This window comes from Microcaecilia unicolor, chromosome 3 (assembly GCF_901765095.1).
Source record: "Microcaecilia unicolor chromosome 3, aMicUni1.1, whole genome shotgun sequence".
NCBI lineage: Eukaryota > Metazoa > Chordata > Amphibia > Gymnophiona > Siphonopidae > Microcaecilia > Microcaecilia unicolor.
This window is the reverse complement of record NC_044033.1, coordinates 514,523,600-514,540,066: the sequence shown is the minus strand read 5'-3', so window position 1 is coordinate 514,540,066 and position 16,467 is coordinate 514,523,600. Positions and strand designations below refer to the sequence as shown.

General features: G+C 43.0%; 1 protein-coding gene across 1 annotated transcript in view; it reads left to right on the top strand.

Moving 5' to 3' along the window:
* The window catches only part of LOC115467300 (activating signal cointegrator 1 complex subunit 3-like), a 689,265-nt gene that overhangs the window by 383,146 nt on the left and 289,652 nt on the right, over positions 1-16,467 (top strand). The window contains 2 exon segments of the mRNA XM_030199160.1: positions 1,075-1,229; positions 11,662-11,760. Of these exon segments, the coding sequence (XP_030055020.1) occupies positions 1,075-1,229; positions 11,662-11,760 (254 nt within the window).

Below are 16,467 nucleotides of genomic sequence, written 5' to 3'. Positions count from 1 at the left end.
GGGGACTGGTGACGAAAGAGGAGGGACACTACCGGGAGAGAGGGAATGGTTGGAATTCCAGACATTACAGGGGCAGGAGGGAGGGAGGGAGGGGAATGCCTGACACCACAAAGGTGGGTGGATGGGAGGGAAGGGAATGTTGGACACCACAGGGGAGAGAAGGAAGGATAGAAGGGGAGGAATGCTGTAATATAAACCATCAGTTTATATCTGAGTTAACATTTTTCTCCTAAAAAAAAGGGAGGGGATGTTATCTCAGTTTATATTCAGATGGATTTATATTCAAGTATATATGGTATGTTAGTTTCCAACGTTTTTTATTGATAGTAAATAAGCACACATTTCCAACTAACAGGTTATTTTAGGTATGTTTTCATGATGTAACACTGTAATTGCAGTTCTGGTTTCTGCAATTCATAAACTGAGTTATATATATATAAGAAATTGAGATCTGTAAGAGGGAAGATGGGGAGGGGGTAGAAAATGGAAGAAACGTTTGATGGTAGACAGTTTCTTTCTGTTTAAGATCACCACACATCTGCATTTTGTATATATGGTATGTTATAATCAATTTAGATCATTCTGAACTGTCTTTAGATCAGTCATATGAGCACGGATGTGTATCATCAGCTGCATATGAGAGTACTGAATCTAAAAAAAAGTGTTGTATATTAATCAGGACTAGATATAGTAGCTTCTGTAGGTGTGATCAGTTGTAGATCAGATTTTTTTTTTTTAATGCAGGCTGAAAAAAGCAGCTGTTTGAAAAATAGAACTGGGACATCTTGGATTCTCAATGCAACTTTGCTTTTCAGTAATTGTATTTGACTTCTGTAAAACAAGTACCAAGGAAGGGTTAATACACATTTTAAGAACCACAGAATAATAATTCAAGTTAAGTATTACAAAACATTCAAACATGCCAGGTCAACAGAGTCAGTCATTTACACATGGAACCTCAAACCAAGCAAGCCATAGCACCATTATCTAAAAGCTTATTTACAAGTCTGATTGTATTGTGGTTTTTTTTTTCACTGTATATGCAATGTGCTTCACCTAATGTCCCTTTTCTAGGTCACATGCTGCATCATGTGAATATCGGGCTAAAAGTCAAGCAATGTGTCCATCAAATTCCTTCCATTACAATGGAAGCAACCATCCAGCCAATAACACGTACTGTACTCCGTGTTCGGCTGAACATCAACCCTGACTTCAAGTGGAATGATCAGGTAACACTGCATTTGCTTCTTCAGATGTAGAGGTTAAATTAGAAGTGATTTTGCAGACCCATTTAATGATACAGGTTAAGAAAGTTGTTGGGCTTCAAGGACCTCCCTGAAGAGAAAAGTACTTATAGGTATCAAAACAAAAAGTAACACTGTTCTCCACCAGGCTAGTTTTCCTTAAATTACTTGTAAAGTTAATAACATGAAATAACTTTTTCAAAGAGACACTTCCAAGGTCATGAGTGCACGTGGAAGACCAACACGGAGCAACTTATGCCAACAGCATATAAGAAATATTTCAGCCAAATTATCAGATGGATGTTAAAAACAGAAACCAGTCTTATTCATATTTGTGATAATGCAGCAGAAGCATGCAAAGCCTTTACTTGCAATCATATTAAGGTTTAAATTGGGATCTTAGGTTTTAGAGATAACTTGGAAAAGGAGTGGACAAGTGCAAAGTGAAACACATTGGGAAAAATAATCCAAATTAAAAGCTATCTGATGATTGCTTCCACATTAGGAGTCCACACTGAGAAAAAGGATTTAAGGGGGGTCATCGTGGAGAACACATTGAAATTTTCTTCTCAATGTGTGGTGGCAACAGCCAAGAAAGCAAAAAGAATGTTAGGGATTATTAGAAAAGGAATAGAAAATAAATCCAAGAATATCATAATGCCTCTATATTGCTCACGATGAGACTGCAACTTGTATTGTGTGCAATTCTGGTCACTGGAAAAGGTACAGAGAACAGCGACCAAAATAATTAAGAGGATGGAACAACTCTCATACAAGTCAAAGAGGTTAAGGCTCTTTAGCTTGCAAAAGAGATGAGTGAGGGGAGATATGATAGAGGTCTATAAAATCCTGAATGGAGCGGAATGGGTAAACGCAAATTATATAAGTACATAAGTATTGCCATACTGGGAAAGACCAAAGGTCCATCGAGCCCAGCATCCTGTTTCCAACAGTGGCCAATCCAGGTCACAAGTACCCGGCAATATCCCAAAAAAGTACAAAACATTTTATACTGCTTATCCCAGAAATAGTGGATTTTCCCTAAGTCCATTTAATAACGGTCTATAGACTTTTCCTTTAGGAAGCAGTCCAAACCTTTTTAAAACTCCGCTAAGCTAACTGCCTTTACCACAATTCTCTGGCAACGAATTCCAGAGTTTAATTACATGTTGAGTGAAGAAAAATATTCTCCAATTCGTTTTAAATTTACTACATTGTAACTTCATCGCCTGCCCCCTACTCCTAGTATTTTTGGAAAGTGTAAACGGATGCTTCACATCTACCCGTTCAACTCCACTCATTATTTTATAGATCTCTATCATAAGTCCCCTCAGCCGCCTTTTCTCCAAGCTGAAGAGCCACAGCCACTTTAGCCTTTCCTCATAGGAAAGTCATCCCATCCCCTTTATCATTTTCGTCGCCCTTCTCTGTACCTTTTCTAATTCTACTATATCTTTTTGGAGATACGGTGACCAGAAGTGAACAGAATATTTGAGGTGCGGTCGCACCATGGACCGATACAAAGGCATTATAACGACCTCACTTTTGTTTTGTTTTCCATTCCTTTCCTAATAATACCTAACATTCTATTTGCTTTCCTAGCCACAGGAGCACACTGAGCAGAAGGCTTCAACGTATCATCGACGACGACACCTAGATTCCTTTCTTGGTCTGTGACTCCTAACGTGGAACCTTGCATGACGAAACTGTAATTCAGGTTCCTCTTTCCCACATGCATCACTTTGCACTTGCTCACATTAAATGTCATCTGCCATTTAAACACCCAGTCTCGTAAGGTCCTCTTGTAAATTTTCACAATCCTCCCGCGATTTAACGATTTTGAATGTGTCATCAGCAAATTTAATTACCTCACTAGTTACTCCCATCTCTAGGTCATAAATATGTTAAAAAGCACCGGTCCCAGCACAGAGCCCTGGGGAACCCCACTAACTACCCTTCTCCATTGAGAATACTGACCATTTAACCCTACTCTCTGTTTTCTATCTTTTAACTAGTTTTTAATTAATTAATTAATTTTATTTATTTATTTATTTGTATCCCACATTTTCCCACCTATTTGTAGGCTCAATGTGGCTTACATAGTACCGGAGAGGCGTTTGCAGATTCCGGTGTAAACAAATGCAAAGTGATGTGGTAAGATAAAGTTCATGTGGTATAGCCACATTAGGGAATCGTACAACGGAAGAGTTGTGTTCTATCCATTATTGTGTTGCCCAGTTTGTTTGCATCCCTCATTTCCTTTAACATTTCTGCATCCGTCTGTTCATCCTGGCCGGGTGGATGGTAGGACACTCCTATCACTATCCTTTTCCCCTTTACGCATGGAATTTCATTCCACAGTTATTCCAAAAAATGTTTTTTTTCCTGCAGAATTTTCAATCTATTTGATTCAAGGCTCTCGTTATACAATGCTACTCCTCCACCAATTCGATCCACCCTGTCATTACGATATAATTTGTACCCAGGTATGATGACAGTGTCCCACTGGTTATCCTCCTTCCACCAGGTCTCAGAGATGGCTATTATATCTAATTTTTTATTTAGTGCAATATATTCTAACTCTCCCATCTTATTTTTTAGGCTCCTGGCATTCGCATATAGACATTTCAAACTATGTTTGTTTTTCCTATTTACATCATGCTTAGTACTTGACAGTATCCATTGCCCCTGGTACAAAATAAGTACCTGAATATATGTAAACCACTTTGAATGTAGTTGCAAAAACCTCAAAACCTCAGAAAGGCGGTATATCAAGTCCCATTTCCCTTTCCCTATTAATTTGCAATCTTTTGTCTGATTTTTATTTTGGACACCTGATTAACTACAGTCTCTTTTGCAACCTCACTATCAGGATACCCTAACTTCCCTGTTTTGGTGATATCTTTGAAAGATACCTTATCCCGAACCATGCGCTTTTGAGTGACTGTCAGCCTTCCCCTTCCCCTCCCCCCCCCCTCCCCCCCCCCCCCCCCCCCCCCCCCCCCGTTTCTAGTTTAAAAGCTGCTCTATCTCCTTATTATCTCCCACCCTGGTTAGACCAGGCTGCTGGCATCGGCATTTAAAAAGGATTGTTTACTCTATCAAAAAGTACTAAAGATCGGGGGACACTTTATGAAGTTACATATTAGCACATTTAAAACAAATAGGAGAAAATATTTTTTTTTCACTTGACGTGTAGTTGAACTCTGGAACTTATTCTTGATCAAGTGATAAAAGCAGTTAATGTAGATGGGTTTAAAAAAGATTTGGACAGATTCCTGGGGGAAAAGTCCACAAACTGTTATAAAGGTGGACCTCGGGAAAACTACTGTTTCTTCATGTAATCATGTATCTTTTTGGGACGCTGCCAGGTAAAAGGGTAAAGAATCTTGGATTTGATATACCGCCTTTGTGTGGTGCAAGCAAACTGGTTTACATTTATTATATGCAGGTACTTTCCCTGTCCCTAGTGGGCTCACAGTCTAAGTTCGTGCACTTGGGCCAATGGCAGGTTAAATGACTTGCCCATGGTCACAAGGAGCTGCGTGGCAATTGAACCCAGGTCCCCAGCTTCTCAGCCCAAATGCACTAACCATTAGGCTACTCCTCCACTGGCCACTGTTGGAAACAGGACACTGGGCTAGATGGAACCTTGTTCTGATCCACTAGGGCAGCTCTTATGTTCTTTTGAGTAGCCTAATGGTTAGAGCAGTGGGCTTAGAGCCAAGGAAACTAGGATACTAAATAATATTCTAGTGGTTAGAGCAGCAGACTAAGAACCAGAAATGCCAAGATTTAAATCCTCCTTCTCCACTGATGCTCACTATGATCTGGGAGAAGGTAGTTCACCCACTACTGCTTCAGGTACAACTTTATGTGCACTTGCTTGTAACTTGCACTGTGCACTGACAGGCTGAACTACCCCCAGTGCACAGTGAGTTGATCGTGGGCAACTGGGTTCGATTCCCACTGCAGTTCCTGGTGACTCTGGACAAGTCACTTATCCCTCCATTGCCCCGAGTACAAATAAGTACCTGTGTACATAGGCGCCCCGTATAAACAATCTTGACGTTCCCCTGGCTGCTGCCCTCACAAACGCAGGGCTTCCGCAGCAGCCAGGGAGCTCTCCCCCCGTCCTTCCTGCTCTCCCCGTCGGGGAGTCCCTAACCGGCAGCTCTCCTTGCCCCCCCCCCCCCCGCACGTGACCCCAATCCCCCGCCAGGTCCCACCCAACATCCCCTCGCAATTTGCCTGCCTCGGTCCCTGACTCCCTAAAGCATTCTTATCTTCACCCGTACCCGTTGCCATCAGCGCTGCCTCACTGCCTGCAGCGCTGACGGCGACAGGTACGGGTGAAGACAAGAATGCTGCAGGGAGTCAGGGACCGAGGCAGCATGCTGGCTGGTAGAGTTGAGAGGGGGAGGTGGGAAATGTTGGGGGGAGATGCATGGGGAGAGAGAGGGAGAAATGCTGGATGTGAAGGAGGACAGAGGGACAGATGCACAGCAAGAGAAAAGGGGAAATGTTGAACATGGATGTGGGAGGGAGGGAGACAGAGAGAGAGATGCTGTATGGGGATGGGAGGGATGCTATAAGGGAAAGGAAGAGGAAGAAAGAGATAGATGTTGGGCCCAGGGTGCAAGGAAAGGAGACACTGAGAGTGATATGGGCAGTGGGAGAGAAGAAGGAGGGAAGAGAGGTTGTACATGGGGATGGATGAGAGGGAGGGATAGATATACACTAGAGGGGATAGAGAAAAAGAGGGAGATTGTGGATCCAGGAACAGAAGGGAGTGAGGAGAAATGCTGGATATGGATGGAGGGGAAATTGCTGAATTTAAGGGCTGGATTGAAACACTTTGAGGGCAGATGTTTAGAGTGGAGAAAGGATAGGGACAGGGCAACAGATGGTAGACAGGACGCATAAGGACACAGGAGGATGGTGGACATGGTGAGAAAAAAAATATCAAATGGAAAGAAGACACTGCATAAAACAGAAGACACTAGGACCAAAGCGAATAGAAAAACTAAATGATCAGACAACAAAGGTAGAAAAAAGTATTTTATTCAGAATTTATTAACTGGAATATGTCAGCTTTTGGAAATGTGCATCTGTGATGTTTTGCATGTAAATTTCAATTTTTCTAGTATTGCTGCATGCTGAGTCTGACTTCTTGAGGTAACTTTCCAGTTCAGTATTTTGCCTTCATATGTGTTGTGTCATGTGTTTTTCATGTGTGATCAAGATGCAGTATTATGCTAGCGTGTAGTATTTTCAGCCCTTTTTGGGGTTTTTTTTTTGTTTCACTAGGTTGTGCACTGGTGTTTTAGAGCCCGGTGTAATTACAGTGCTGCCTTTCCACGCATAAGGCTGTCGCTTGTCCTGTCCTTGGAATTAGTGCTATTATGGTTTGGTAAGGCTATGAGTGTGTTTTTGCACAAGTTTGTGTATAGTGTTTTGCAGTGGAGAGATTGTGTATTGGCCTTACTGAGGTGGCACCAAATCATCAGAAAGGGTTTTAGAGCCTAAATCATGACGCACTACCTCTTGAAGGATCTACATATAGTCGTTCATAAAAGGAGCTCATTGTGAACACTATCCACCCTAAAAGGGTGTTTTGTGGCTCTACATGAGAATTGTGATATTATGATCCCTTGTTTCATATTGTTGACGGTCTGCATTTTTCGTATGGGTGGTATATTGGTTTATTAGGGTCTGCCCAGTGTTATGGTACAGTAAGGTTTATGAGTGTGTTTTTGCACAAATTTGTGCATAGTGTTTTGCAGTTGAGCAATTGTGGTTAGTACTTGCTTTGAGCAACCACTTTATTCTTTGATATATGATACATATTTAATATCTAAATTTAATAAAAGGTATTGTGACTTATTTTTACTTATTTTTTTTCTGTGTTGTCAGACAATTATAGATTTAAGCCCCGCCCCTGGCCCCACCCCTAACCCTGCCCCCTTTAGCCTCCCCAAACAGTTGGGCCACTGACCGCCTATGCCTGTGTATACTATGTAAACCACTTTGAATGTAGTTGTAAAAAAAATACAGGCGGTATATCAAGTCCCTTTCCCTTTCACTGAAGTAGGCGTTCATGAAATTGCCCATGGATACACGTGAATATGGCACTCGGAAAACAGCACTTACTTTTATGTGAAAGCATACCTGGGGACACAGAAGGATAGACAGAATCAGAACTTATGCATGTATCCTATATAATTATTCTCACCTCCAACGTTCTGACTTGCCTGGGACCGTGGCTCATTCCGAGTTGGTCTGCTAGGCTCCGTAGATCAGGCTGACATCACCGTAGCCATTATGATGTCAACTTCAGAACCCGTGGGGGAAAAAAAACATGCCTCACAGCTGATCCATGTCCAGAGGAGGGTCGCTGGACATGGGTGGCTGGAGGGGGGGCAGGGGAGAGAGGAGGGTCGCTGGACATGAGTGGCTGGAGGGGGGGCAGGGGAGAGAGGAGGGTGGCTGGAGGGGGGGCAGGGGAGAGAGGAGGGTCGCTGGACATGGGTGGCAGGAGGGAGGGCAGGGAAGAGAGGAGGTTCGCTGGACATGGGTGGCTGCAGGGGGAGAGGAGGGTCGCTGGACATGGGTGGTTGCAGGGGAGCCGAGGAAAACCTTGCTAGTGCCCGTTTAATTTGTGTCAGAAACGGGCCTTTTTTACTAGTTTTATAGAAAAACACCATATGTGTCTATTTCTACCAGTACCTATAAAAAAAAAGAGTTATTGTTCCCCTGGACCAGTTGTAACTGCGTGAAAGCTTTTAGTTAGGCTGTATTATAAAGGCATGTCAGCACATATATTGCTTGTATAAATTAGATACAACCTATGCAGCTGTCTTCCTCATTCTAAAACCGTAGTGCCTAAATGTAAGCTTGTTAAGATTATAGACTACTAGCACACACGTGAAGTGAATGGCTCACTTATGTGTGTAATTGCTAGTTGGGTGCTAAGTGGATTTCTTTAACTTTAGCGCACTACTTACTTAGCGGATACATGCAAGGAGGGAATGCGCAAAGGGGCCCTTTTACTAAGATGTGGTAAAAAGGGACCATTTTTGTCGCACTCTTTACCTGCTGCAGGAAAAAAGACCTCAGTGCGACAAAAATGGCCCCCGCTCTACCGCGGGGCCCTTTTTACCACATCTTAGTAAAAGGGCCCCTTTGCGCATTCCCTCCTTGCATGTATCCGTTAAGTAAGTAGTGCGCTAAAGTTAAAGACCAAAAAAAGACATGGCCATGCAGAGGGAGCACTTACGCCACACACTGAGGTGACGGTAAGGGTTCCCACACTAACACGGCGATAACCAAGTAGCACGTGGCGCTGCCCAGTTAACGCCGGGTAACCCCCTGGGGAAATATTTTTTGAATATTTCCGCTAGCGCTGGAAACGCCACGTGCTGGGCTGGAACTACCACCAGCGCCTGCGTTGGGCTGGCAGTAGCACCACTCAGGATTTTGTAGACCTTAGTCTCTCCCCTCTTCCAAGCTGAAGAGCCCTCACCTCGTTAGCCTTTCCTCATACGAGAGGAGTTCCATCCCCGTTATCATTCTGGTCACTCTTCTTTGAACTTTTCTAATATCGCTTTAGAGATACGGCAACCAGAACTGAATGCAATACTCAAGGTGCGGTCGCACTTTGGAGCGATACAGAGGCATTATAGTATTTTTGGTCTTATTCACCATCCCTTTCCTAATAATTCCTAGCATCCTGTTTGCTTTTATGGCCAACGCCACCGTTGTGGGAAATGCTTGGAATATGAGGTAATCATAAAGTACTTTGTTTTCCAGTTGATACCACCAGAGTACATGCTCAGCGTAAATCTTTTGCTCGTCTTTGCACCAAATTCCCAGTGTGTTGCTGTATCCTGCACGACTACGGATCAGTTATGAAGGGTCAAACCCGTTTCTTTCTATTGGTGGAACCAGCACAATCTTTTTTCCATACTGTCCTAGCCGATGTTAACATAGTAACATAGTAGATGACGGCAGAAAAAGACCAGCACGGTCCACCCAGTCTGCCCAACAAGATAAACGCACATGTGCCATTTTTTGTGTATACCTTACCATGATTTGTACCTGTCTTTTTCAGGGCACAGACCGTACAAGTCTGCCCAGCACTATCCCCGCCTCCCAACCACCAGCCCCGCCTCCCACCACCGGCTAAGCTTCTGAGGATCCCTTCCTTCTGAGGAGGATTCCTTTATGTTTATCCCACGCATGTTTGAATTCTGTTACCGTTTTCCTCTCCACCACCTCCCGCGGGAGGGCATTCCAAGCATCCACCACTCTCTCCGTGTTGGTTCTTAGATAGCTTGCTTCCCTTAACCTTGGACATATTGGTTTTTCTTGTTGTTTGGATTGGTTTTGATCTTGGATTTTCATCTTTTGGACTTTTTTTCTATATTTTATATATTAGACCCATATTTATTTTTGCTCTCACTTTTTTCAGTAGTAGCAAGACTGGACTGATAGCTTTTGCTCACTTTTGACTTATTCTTTGGGGAATATTTTCTTAATTGCTGTGATTAGGTGTTTATATTTATATATTGATTTATTTTAATTTCCTGGTGTTGTGTTGTTCTGTTATAGGGGTGGGTCTGGCAGGGGGAATTCACATGATAGTTCCCTTCTAACATGGTACTGTAGAAAGGAAATGGGGGTTTGGGTTGGTTGATGGGGAGGGGGACAGAAAATGTAAATTTTCTTGACGATTTCAGGTTTGTTTGACGACATTTTGTATTTGTGTTTTCTGTTTGAGAATGTACATACTTGTGTTACCTTGTGTTATCGTCTATAAAAAGATTAAAACATAAATTACTTTCTCTGTTTCCTTGGGGAAGTCTCTTTATCTTCCATTGATCCAAGTACCTACTAAGGATATATGCATACTGTTGATAAAAGAATATATAGCATGTGCATACCTGTGTGGCATACCTTGAATTATCGGAAGTATATGCATACTTCCGCTTTGAAAATTACTCTGAGGAGTGTGTGCACATAGGTTTACACCTGTTCTTTGCCAATCACGGTTTCCTGGATCACTTTACAATCATGAGTGTATTTTATAAACAATTTTGTGCTCTTCATTTGTGCCAGGATTGCCCCCAACAGATATTGTGGGTGTTTTGCACCTTCTGCATTTTAACATTTGCACAACCCATGTTAACTGCAAAACCTTAGTAAATAGATTCCTGTAAATTTTAACATGGATAGAATGGCCTAAAATATTCTTTTGTGTTTATGCGTTTACAGTAGATGCACATACAAACGATCATGTTACAGTTGTGATTTAGAATAGTAGCAATGCTAATACTTCACATTACTTGAAGAACAGTTTTACCCATATATATTGCCCGAGCTGAAAATGGTCTCGCTCACCATGGCGAGTAGTATGTGTAAGCTTTCACAATGGAGGTACTTGTTAGCCAAATTAAAAACAGGTATTATTAGGAGAGGAAAACACAGCTGGCGGCAATCAGTGTTTTGCTGACTACCGCCATCATTAAACCCAGAAATTCAGTGTCGGGCTATATCTGTACACCGAATTTCTGGGTTTGCAGAGCTGGCTAACACATAGCCGGTTAAGGGCGACATTTAGCCCTTAACTGGCTATAGGTTACCGCATAAATAGGACTTTTTGTAGTTAACCTGGCGGTTTAACAGCACTTAAGTGTCCAAGTGCTGACTCCGCCCCAGGAACACCCCCAGAATATCTGGTTTTCAGTTTGGTGCTAACCGGTTATTGTCAGCGGCGCTAACCAGTTAAGTGTTGCTGAAAATTAATGGTTAGCCCCAAACAGGAGTCATTTCTGGCCAGTTAAATCACGTTGAATATTGGGACCATGCTGTTTTACCCTTGCCTAGTCACTTGCAGAAATAGCAGGTGCAAATGAACTTGGCACTTTGTACACACATTTTGATAGTTATTTTAATTTGTGTTATATTCTGTACATTATGATGTTTTATTCACTTTATTGTTTGTTTGTAAGCCACATTGAACTTGACTCTATTTCAGGTATAAATGTCATGAATAAATAAATAATCATGAAAGAAAAACTACCCAGTTGAAAACCAACTGGAAAGTACTGTGTGCCCAAAAGTACATAAGTACATACGTAATGCCACACTGGGAAAGACCAAGGGTCCATCGAGCCCAGCATCCTGTCCACGACAGAGGCCAATCCAGGCCAAGGGCACTTGGCAAGCTTCCCAAACGTACAAAAGTACCTTGTAAAATGTATTGAAAAGTGCCACCCATGAGTGTCTGCCATGCCATTTTATTTAAGCTACAACCTTACATCTTAAAGTACCACATACCATACATGGTGTAATGTAGCATGTAAATGCAACTACCAGTGAATCTGATATGAGCACACTGATTTTCCTTTCCTAGGTGCATGGGACCGCAAGTGAGCCTTGGTGGATTTGGGTGGAAGACCCCACAAATGACCACATTTATCATTCAGAATATTTTCTGATTCAGAAAAAACAGGTACGTGCTCAGTCGTATTGGTAAAGTGAGGGCTCGGGATTTCCCTACTGTGTTCACACAAAACTCCGTGCTAATTGCTGAAAGCAGAAGGCAGGAAAATCAGTACTGTGAGAGCATTTTTTGTGCTCGTTTACTGTCCTCCTTTTCACCCTGCACTTTCTTTGCTGTCAGATCTACGTCACTTTTTGTGGTGCAAGCTTAAGAGGCTTAGACAGAATATATCACATAAGGAATAATAGTTTTTGGCAGGTGTAAGAAAAGAGATTTCAATCTCTTGGGAACTGGGACTGTAATAGTAGTGAAATGCCTCTCTTTGAGAGAAGGGTCTGTGGCCCTAGTTTAGATTATAACGACTAGAGTTCTTAATAGGTAAAATAGGGCAAGAAACAAGGAATGAGTAAATGGAAACTGAACCCCCAACAAACAAATGTAGGACGTGAAGAAAAGTAAAAATACCACAGAGACTATTTGTAAGGGGTTAGTATGAGGATGTACAGAGAGAGATAAGATCATCTCTGGAAGGCTATATATACCAGGGGCGTATCTGCGTGGGGCCACAGGGGCCTGGGCCCCCGCAGATTTTGCCCTGGACCCCCCTACCGCCGTCAACCCTCCCCGTTGCCGTTGTTTACCTTTGCTGGTGGGAGACCCCAACCCCCGCCAGCCAACCCGACGTCTTTAAAGTTCTTCTTTGGCCTCCGTGGCCGTGCTGTAGTTGACTGTTCAATCCAGTTCGGAGTCTGACGTCCCAGCACATTGTACGTGCAGGACAACGTGCTGGGACGTCAGACTCCGAACTGGATTGAACAGTCAACTACAGCATGGCCACGGCGGGGGGGAGGGTGGAGAGTCGTTGGTGGGGAGGTTCTGGCAATGGCGGCAGTGGCGGGGAGGGGGCTAAAATGTGCCCCCTCTCTCTGGCTCTGGCCCCCCCTACCGCCAGAGTCCAGATACGCCCCTGATATATACAAATGTTCATATTGTGAATAATAAAATCCCAGATTTGGAGGCCCTATTGTAGAGGCCACTTTTCTTATTTATTTTATTTATTCACTCTTAATATACTGCCATGTGGCTTGGGCTAGGCTTCTATGCGACCCTTGAAACTAAAAACGAGAGAGGTGAGAAAGAAAATGAAAAAAAGACGTAGACAGAGAAAGAGGTTGATCAGCAGTTATACCAAAGGATTGGGTGAAAAGGTGATGTTTGAGGAGCTTTTGGAAGGTAAACAAGGTAAGTTGATTCCTAGTATGTGAAGGGAGTTCATTCCATAATTTAGGACTGAGATAACGGAAGGCCGTATGACAGGTCAGGTGGAGCTCTGATAGTGGCGGCAAAGAAAGAAGAGTTTGATCAGCAGAGTGAAGGAAATGGAGAAGAGCATAGGGGATTAAGAGCTTATTGAGATATGCGGGAGCAGACAGCAAACATGATTTGTAAACCATGATGAGGAGTTTGAACTTGATTGTGCAGTAACAAGAAACCAGTGTTCAGCCTTGAGAAGAAGGATGACGTGGTTGAAGCGGTGCGTTGTGAAGAATTTTAACAGCCGTAGATTGAGTGAACTATTAACATTTAAAAGAATAGAGAGGGTTTAAGCATATATAGAGTTGCAGTAATCTAAATGTGATATAACCAGTGCATGGATGAGTGTGTGAAGGAGAGAGAGAGGGCCAAAGGGGCAAACTGAGCAAATATGATGGAGGCCCAAATGACTGAGTTAATTTGAGGTTTGAACAAAAGCTTGTTGTTGAGTATGACACCTAGAATCTTGATGGAATCTTTATAGGAGAGGTTTTGATCCTCAACGGATGAAAGGGGAGGGGGATGCCACGTGGTGAGGGGAAGCAAATGAACTCTCACTTTGTAGGACTGAAAAAGAGGAAACTCGATCAGAGCCTAGAGGAAACTTGTTGCAAACAATTATTGAGAATGGAAATAGATTGTGAAGGATCTGTAAACACAGAAGTATCTGGATGTCATCAGCATAACAGAATGATGTGCAGCCATGGTCTTGGATAATGGTGGGTAAAGGAAAAAGAAAAATATTGAAAAGCATAGGTGCAAGGAAGGAACCCTGTGGTACACTGGAATGAAGATCAAAGGAAGTAATAGTGGTGCGATTGAAAGTTAACTGGAACATGCAGCTGGACAAGTAACTGGAAGACCAAGAGAGGACTGTACCCGAAATCCCAATAGAACTAAGATGGTGAAGAAGCGGGGAATGATTCACTAAGTGAAAAGCAGAAGAAAGATCTAAAGAAACAATGACAGCTGAGTGGTATCTGTCAAGAGAGGAACTGGCGGAATCATAGAGGGCTAAAAGAAGGGTTTCATTGTTATGGTGGTGGCAAAAACCCGCTTGCAGGTGCTGTTCAAGCTGAATAAGGACAAGCTTCTCAAGAACCTTTGAAAAGGGGAGTTTGGAGATAGGGTGGAAACTAGAAGGAAGCGAGGGATGTAGGTTGGGTTTCTTTAGGAGGGGATGCACAAGTACATGTTTCCAAGTGGGAGGAACTTGGTCTTGAGATAGACTGTAATGAAGTAGAAGAAGGAAATGAGGAATGATGTGGGAATAAAGTCTTGTAACCAGAAATACAGGCCAAGGGTCTGCAGTTGAGGAGGAGAGGGGTTATGGGAACTGATCACTCATCTGATGGAGAGGGAGGTGGACAAGTTGAAGTCAGACCAGGTAGATGAAAGAGAGGGAAAGAAGCATGATGGAGAAGATGTGGAACATGAGAGAGAAGGGGATGAAAGGGAAATGGGACTTGATATACCGCCTTTCTGAGGTTTTTGCAACTACATTCAAAGCGGTTTACATATATTCAGGTACTTATTTTGTACCATGGGCAATGGAGGGTTAAGTGACTTGCCCAGAGTCACAAGCAGCTGCAGTGGGAATCGAACTCAGTTCCCCGGGATCAAAGTCCACTGCACTAACCACTAGGCTACTCCTCCACAATGAAAGGGAGGGTCACGGGGGGACGGAGTGGATTCAAAGAGGGAAAATAATAAGCGAAGGGGACATGGGAGAGGGCAGAACAGAGGGAGTTAGGAGTGAGTGACAAGGGAGTCAGTCTTTTGCTGCCAGGTGAGTGCAAGAGAATCAAGAGAGAGGATGGAGGGATCAAAGTCAGGGGAACGGGGGGAGACAGTATGGAAAATCCGAAAAATGGCCTGTGGGATTTCATTAAAATTATGGTACAATGAGATCCATGACTATAATATATAGGCACACCAGCGTGGTGTAAATTCTGCCCAAGCAGATCCTAGAAGAAGGGGGCCCATTTGCAACCCCTCATAGATTTGTTCTGTAGACCATCTCTGCTTCGGAATGTATTATTTTAGGACCCTTAATTTGAACTTCTGCCACTGCGTACTGGGCATAACCCACTCAGGATAGACAAGGCAGTAAAAGGGGATGGGGGAGGTAACACTTTATGTAAAAGCATAATATAAAATGAATTTTATTAAACTACTACTACTACTTATCATTTCTATAGCGCTACTAGACGTACGCAGCGCTGTACACTTGAACATAAAGAGACAGTCGCTGCTCGACAGAGCTTACAATCTAATTAGGACAGACAAACAGGACAAATAAGAGATCAGGGAATATTAACGTGAGGATGATAAAATAAGGGTTCTGAACAAGTGAATAAGGGTTAGGAGTTAAAAGCAGCATCAAAAAGGTGGGCTTTTAGCTTAGATTTGAAGACAGCCAGAGATGGAGCTTGACGTACCGGCTCAGGAAGTCTATTCTAGGCATATGGTACAGCAAGATAAAAGGAACGGAGTCTGGAGTTAGCAGTGGAGGAGAAGAGTGCAGATAAGAGAGATTTACCCAGTGAACGGAGTTCCCAGGGAGGAATGTAGGGAGAGATGAGGGTGGAGAGGTACTGAGGAGCTGCAGAGTGAATGCACTTATAGGTCAATAAGAGGAGTTTGAACTGTATGCGGAAACGGATAGGAAGCCAGTGAAGTGACTTGAGGAGAGGGCTAATATGAGCATAACGACACTGGCGTAATATTAGTCGTGCAGCAGAATTTTGAACAGATCGAAGAGGAGAGAGATGGCTAAGTGGGAGATCTTTGATAAGCAAGTTGCAGTAGTCTAAGCTGAGATGCAGGTGGTATGCAGTACAGAGAAGACATCATCGATTTTCCTAGAGAGGGAAAATAACACTTTTACTGTGATCTCTGACAAAGACCGAAGAGACACAGGCAAAGACATTGCTAATATTTTTGTAAATGCAGAGGTTTTTCTCCCACTGATGCTCCTTGTGAATTTCAGCAAATGATTTAACCGTTCTTTTCCTCAGGTACGTACTTAGGGGCCCTTTTACAAAGCTACAGTAAACACTATGTTGACCGCAACAAAACATGGCTTTACCGTGGGGTGCACTGAGGCGTCCTGTGCGCATACTATTCATGCACTAAAAAAAGAACATTTATTTTTTAGCGCTGGAGCAGAGAGCGGGCATGTTCTGCACTAATCGGGCATTGCCACGTACTGACCAATTAGTGCAGGTTTAGTACGCGAGTCCCTACCGCCATACAAAATAGGTGACGATAGGGCTCACGAGCTAATGGGAAAATTAGCACGTGGCCAATAATAATAAGAAATTGGGAAATCAGCCATTTTACCCCAGCGGTAAAAATGGACTTAGCATGCAGGAAAGGAAGAGGCCAATCCGATTAGGG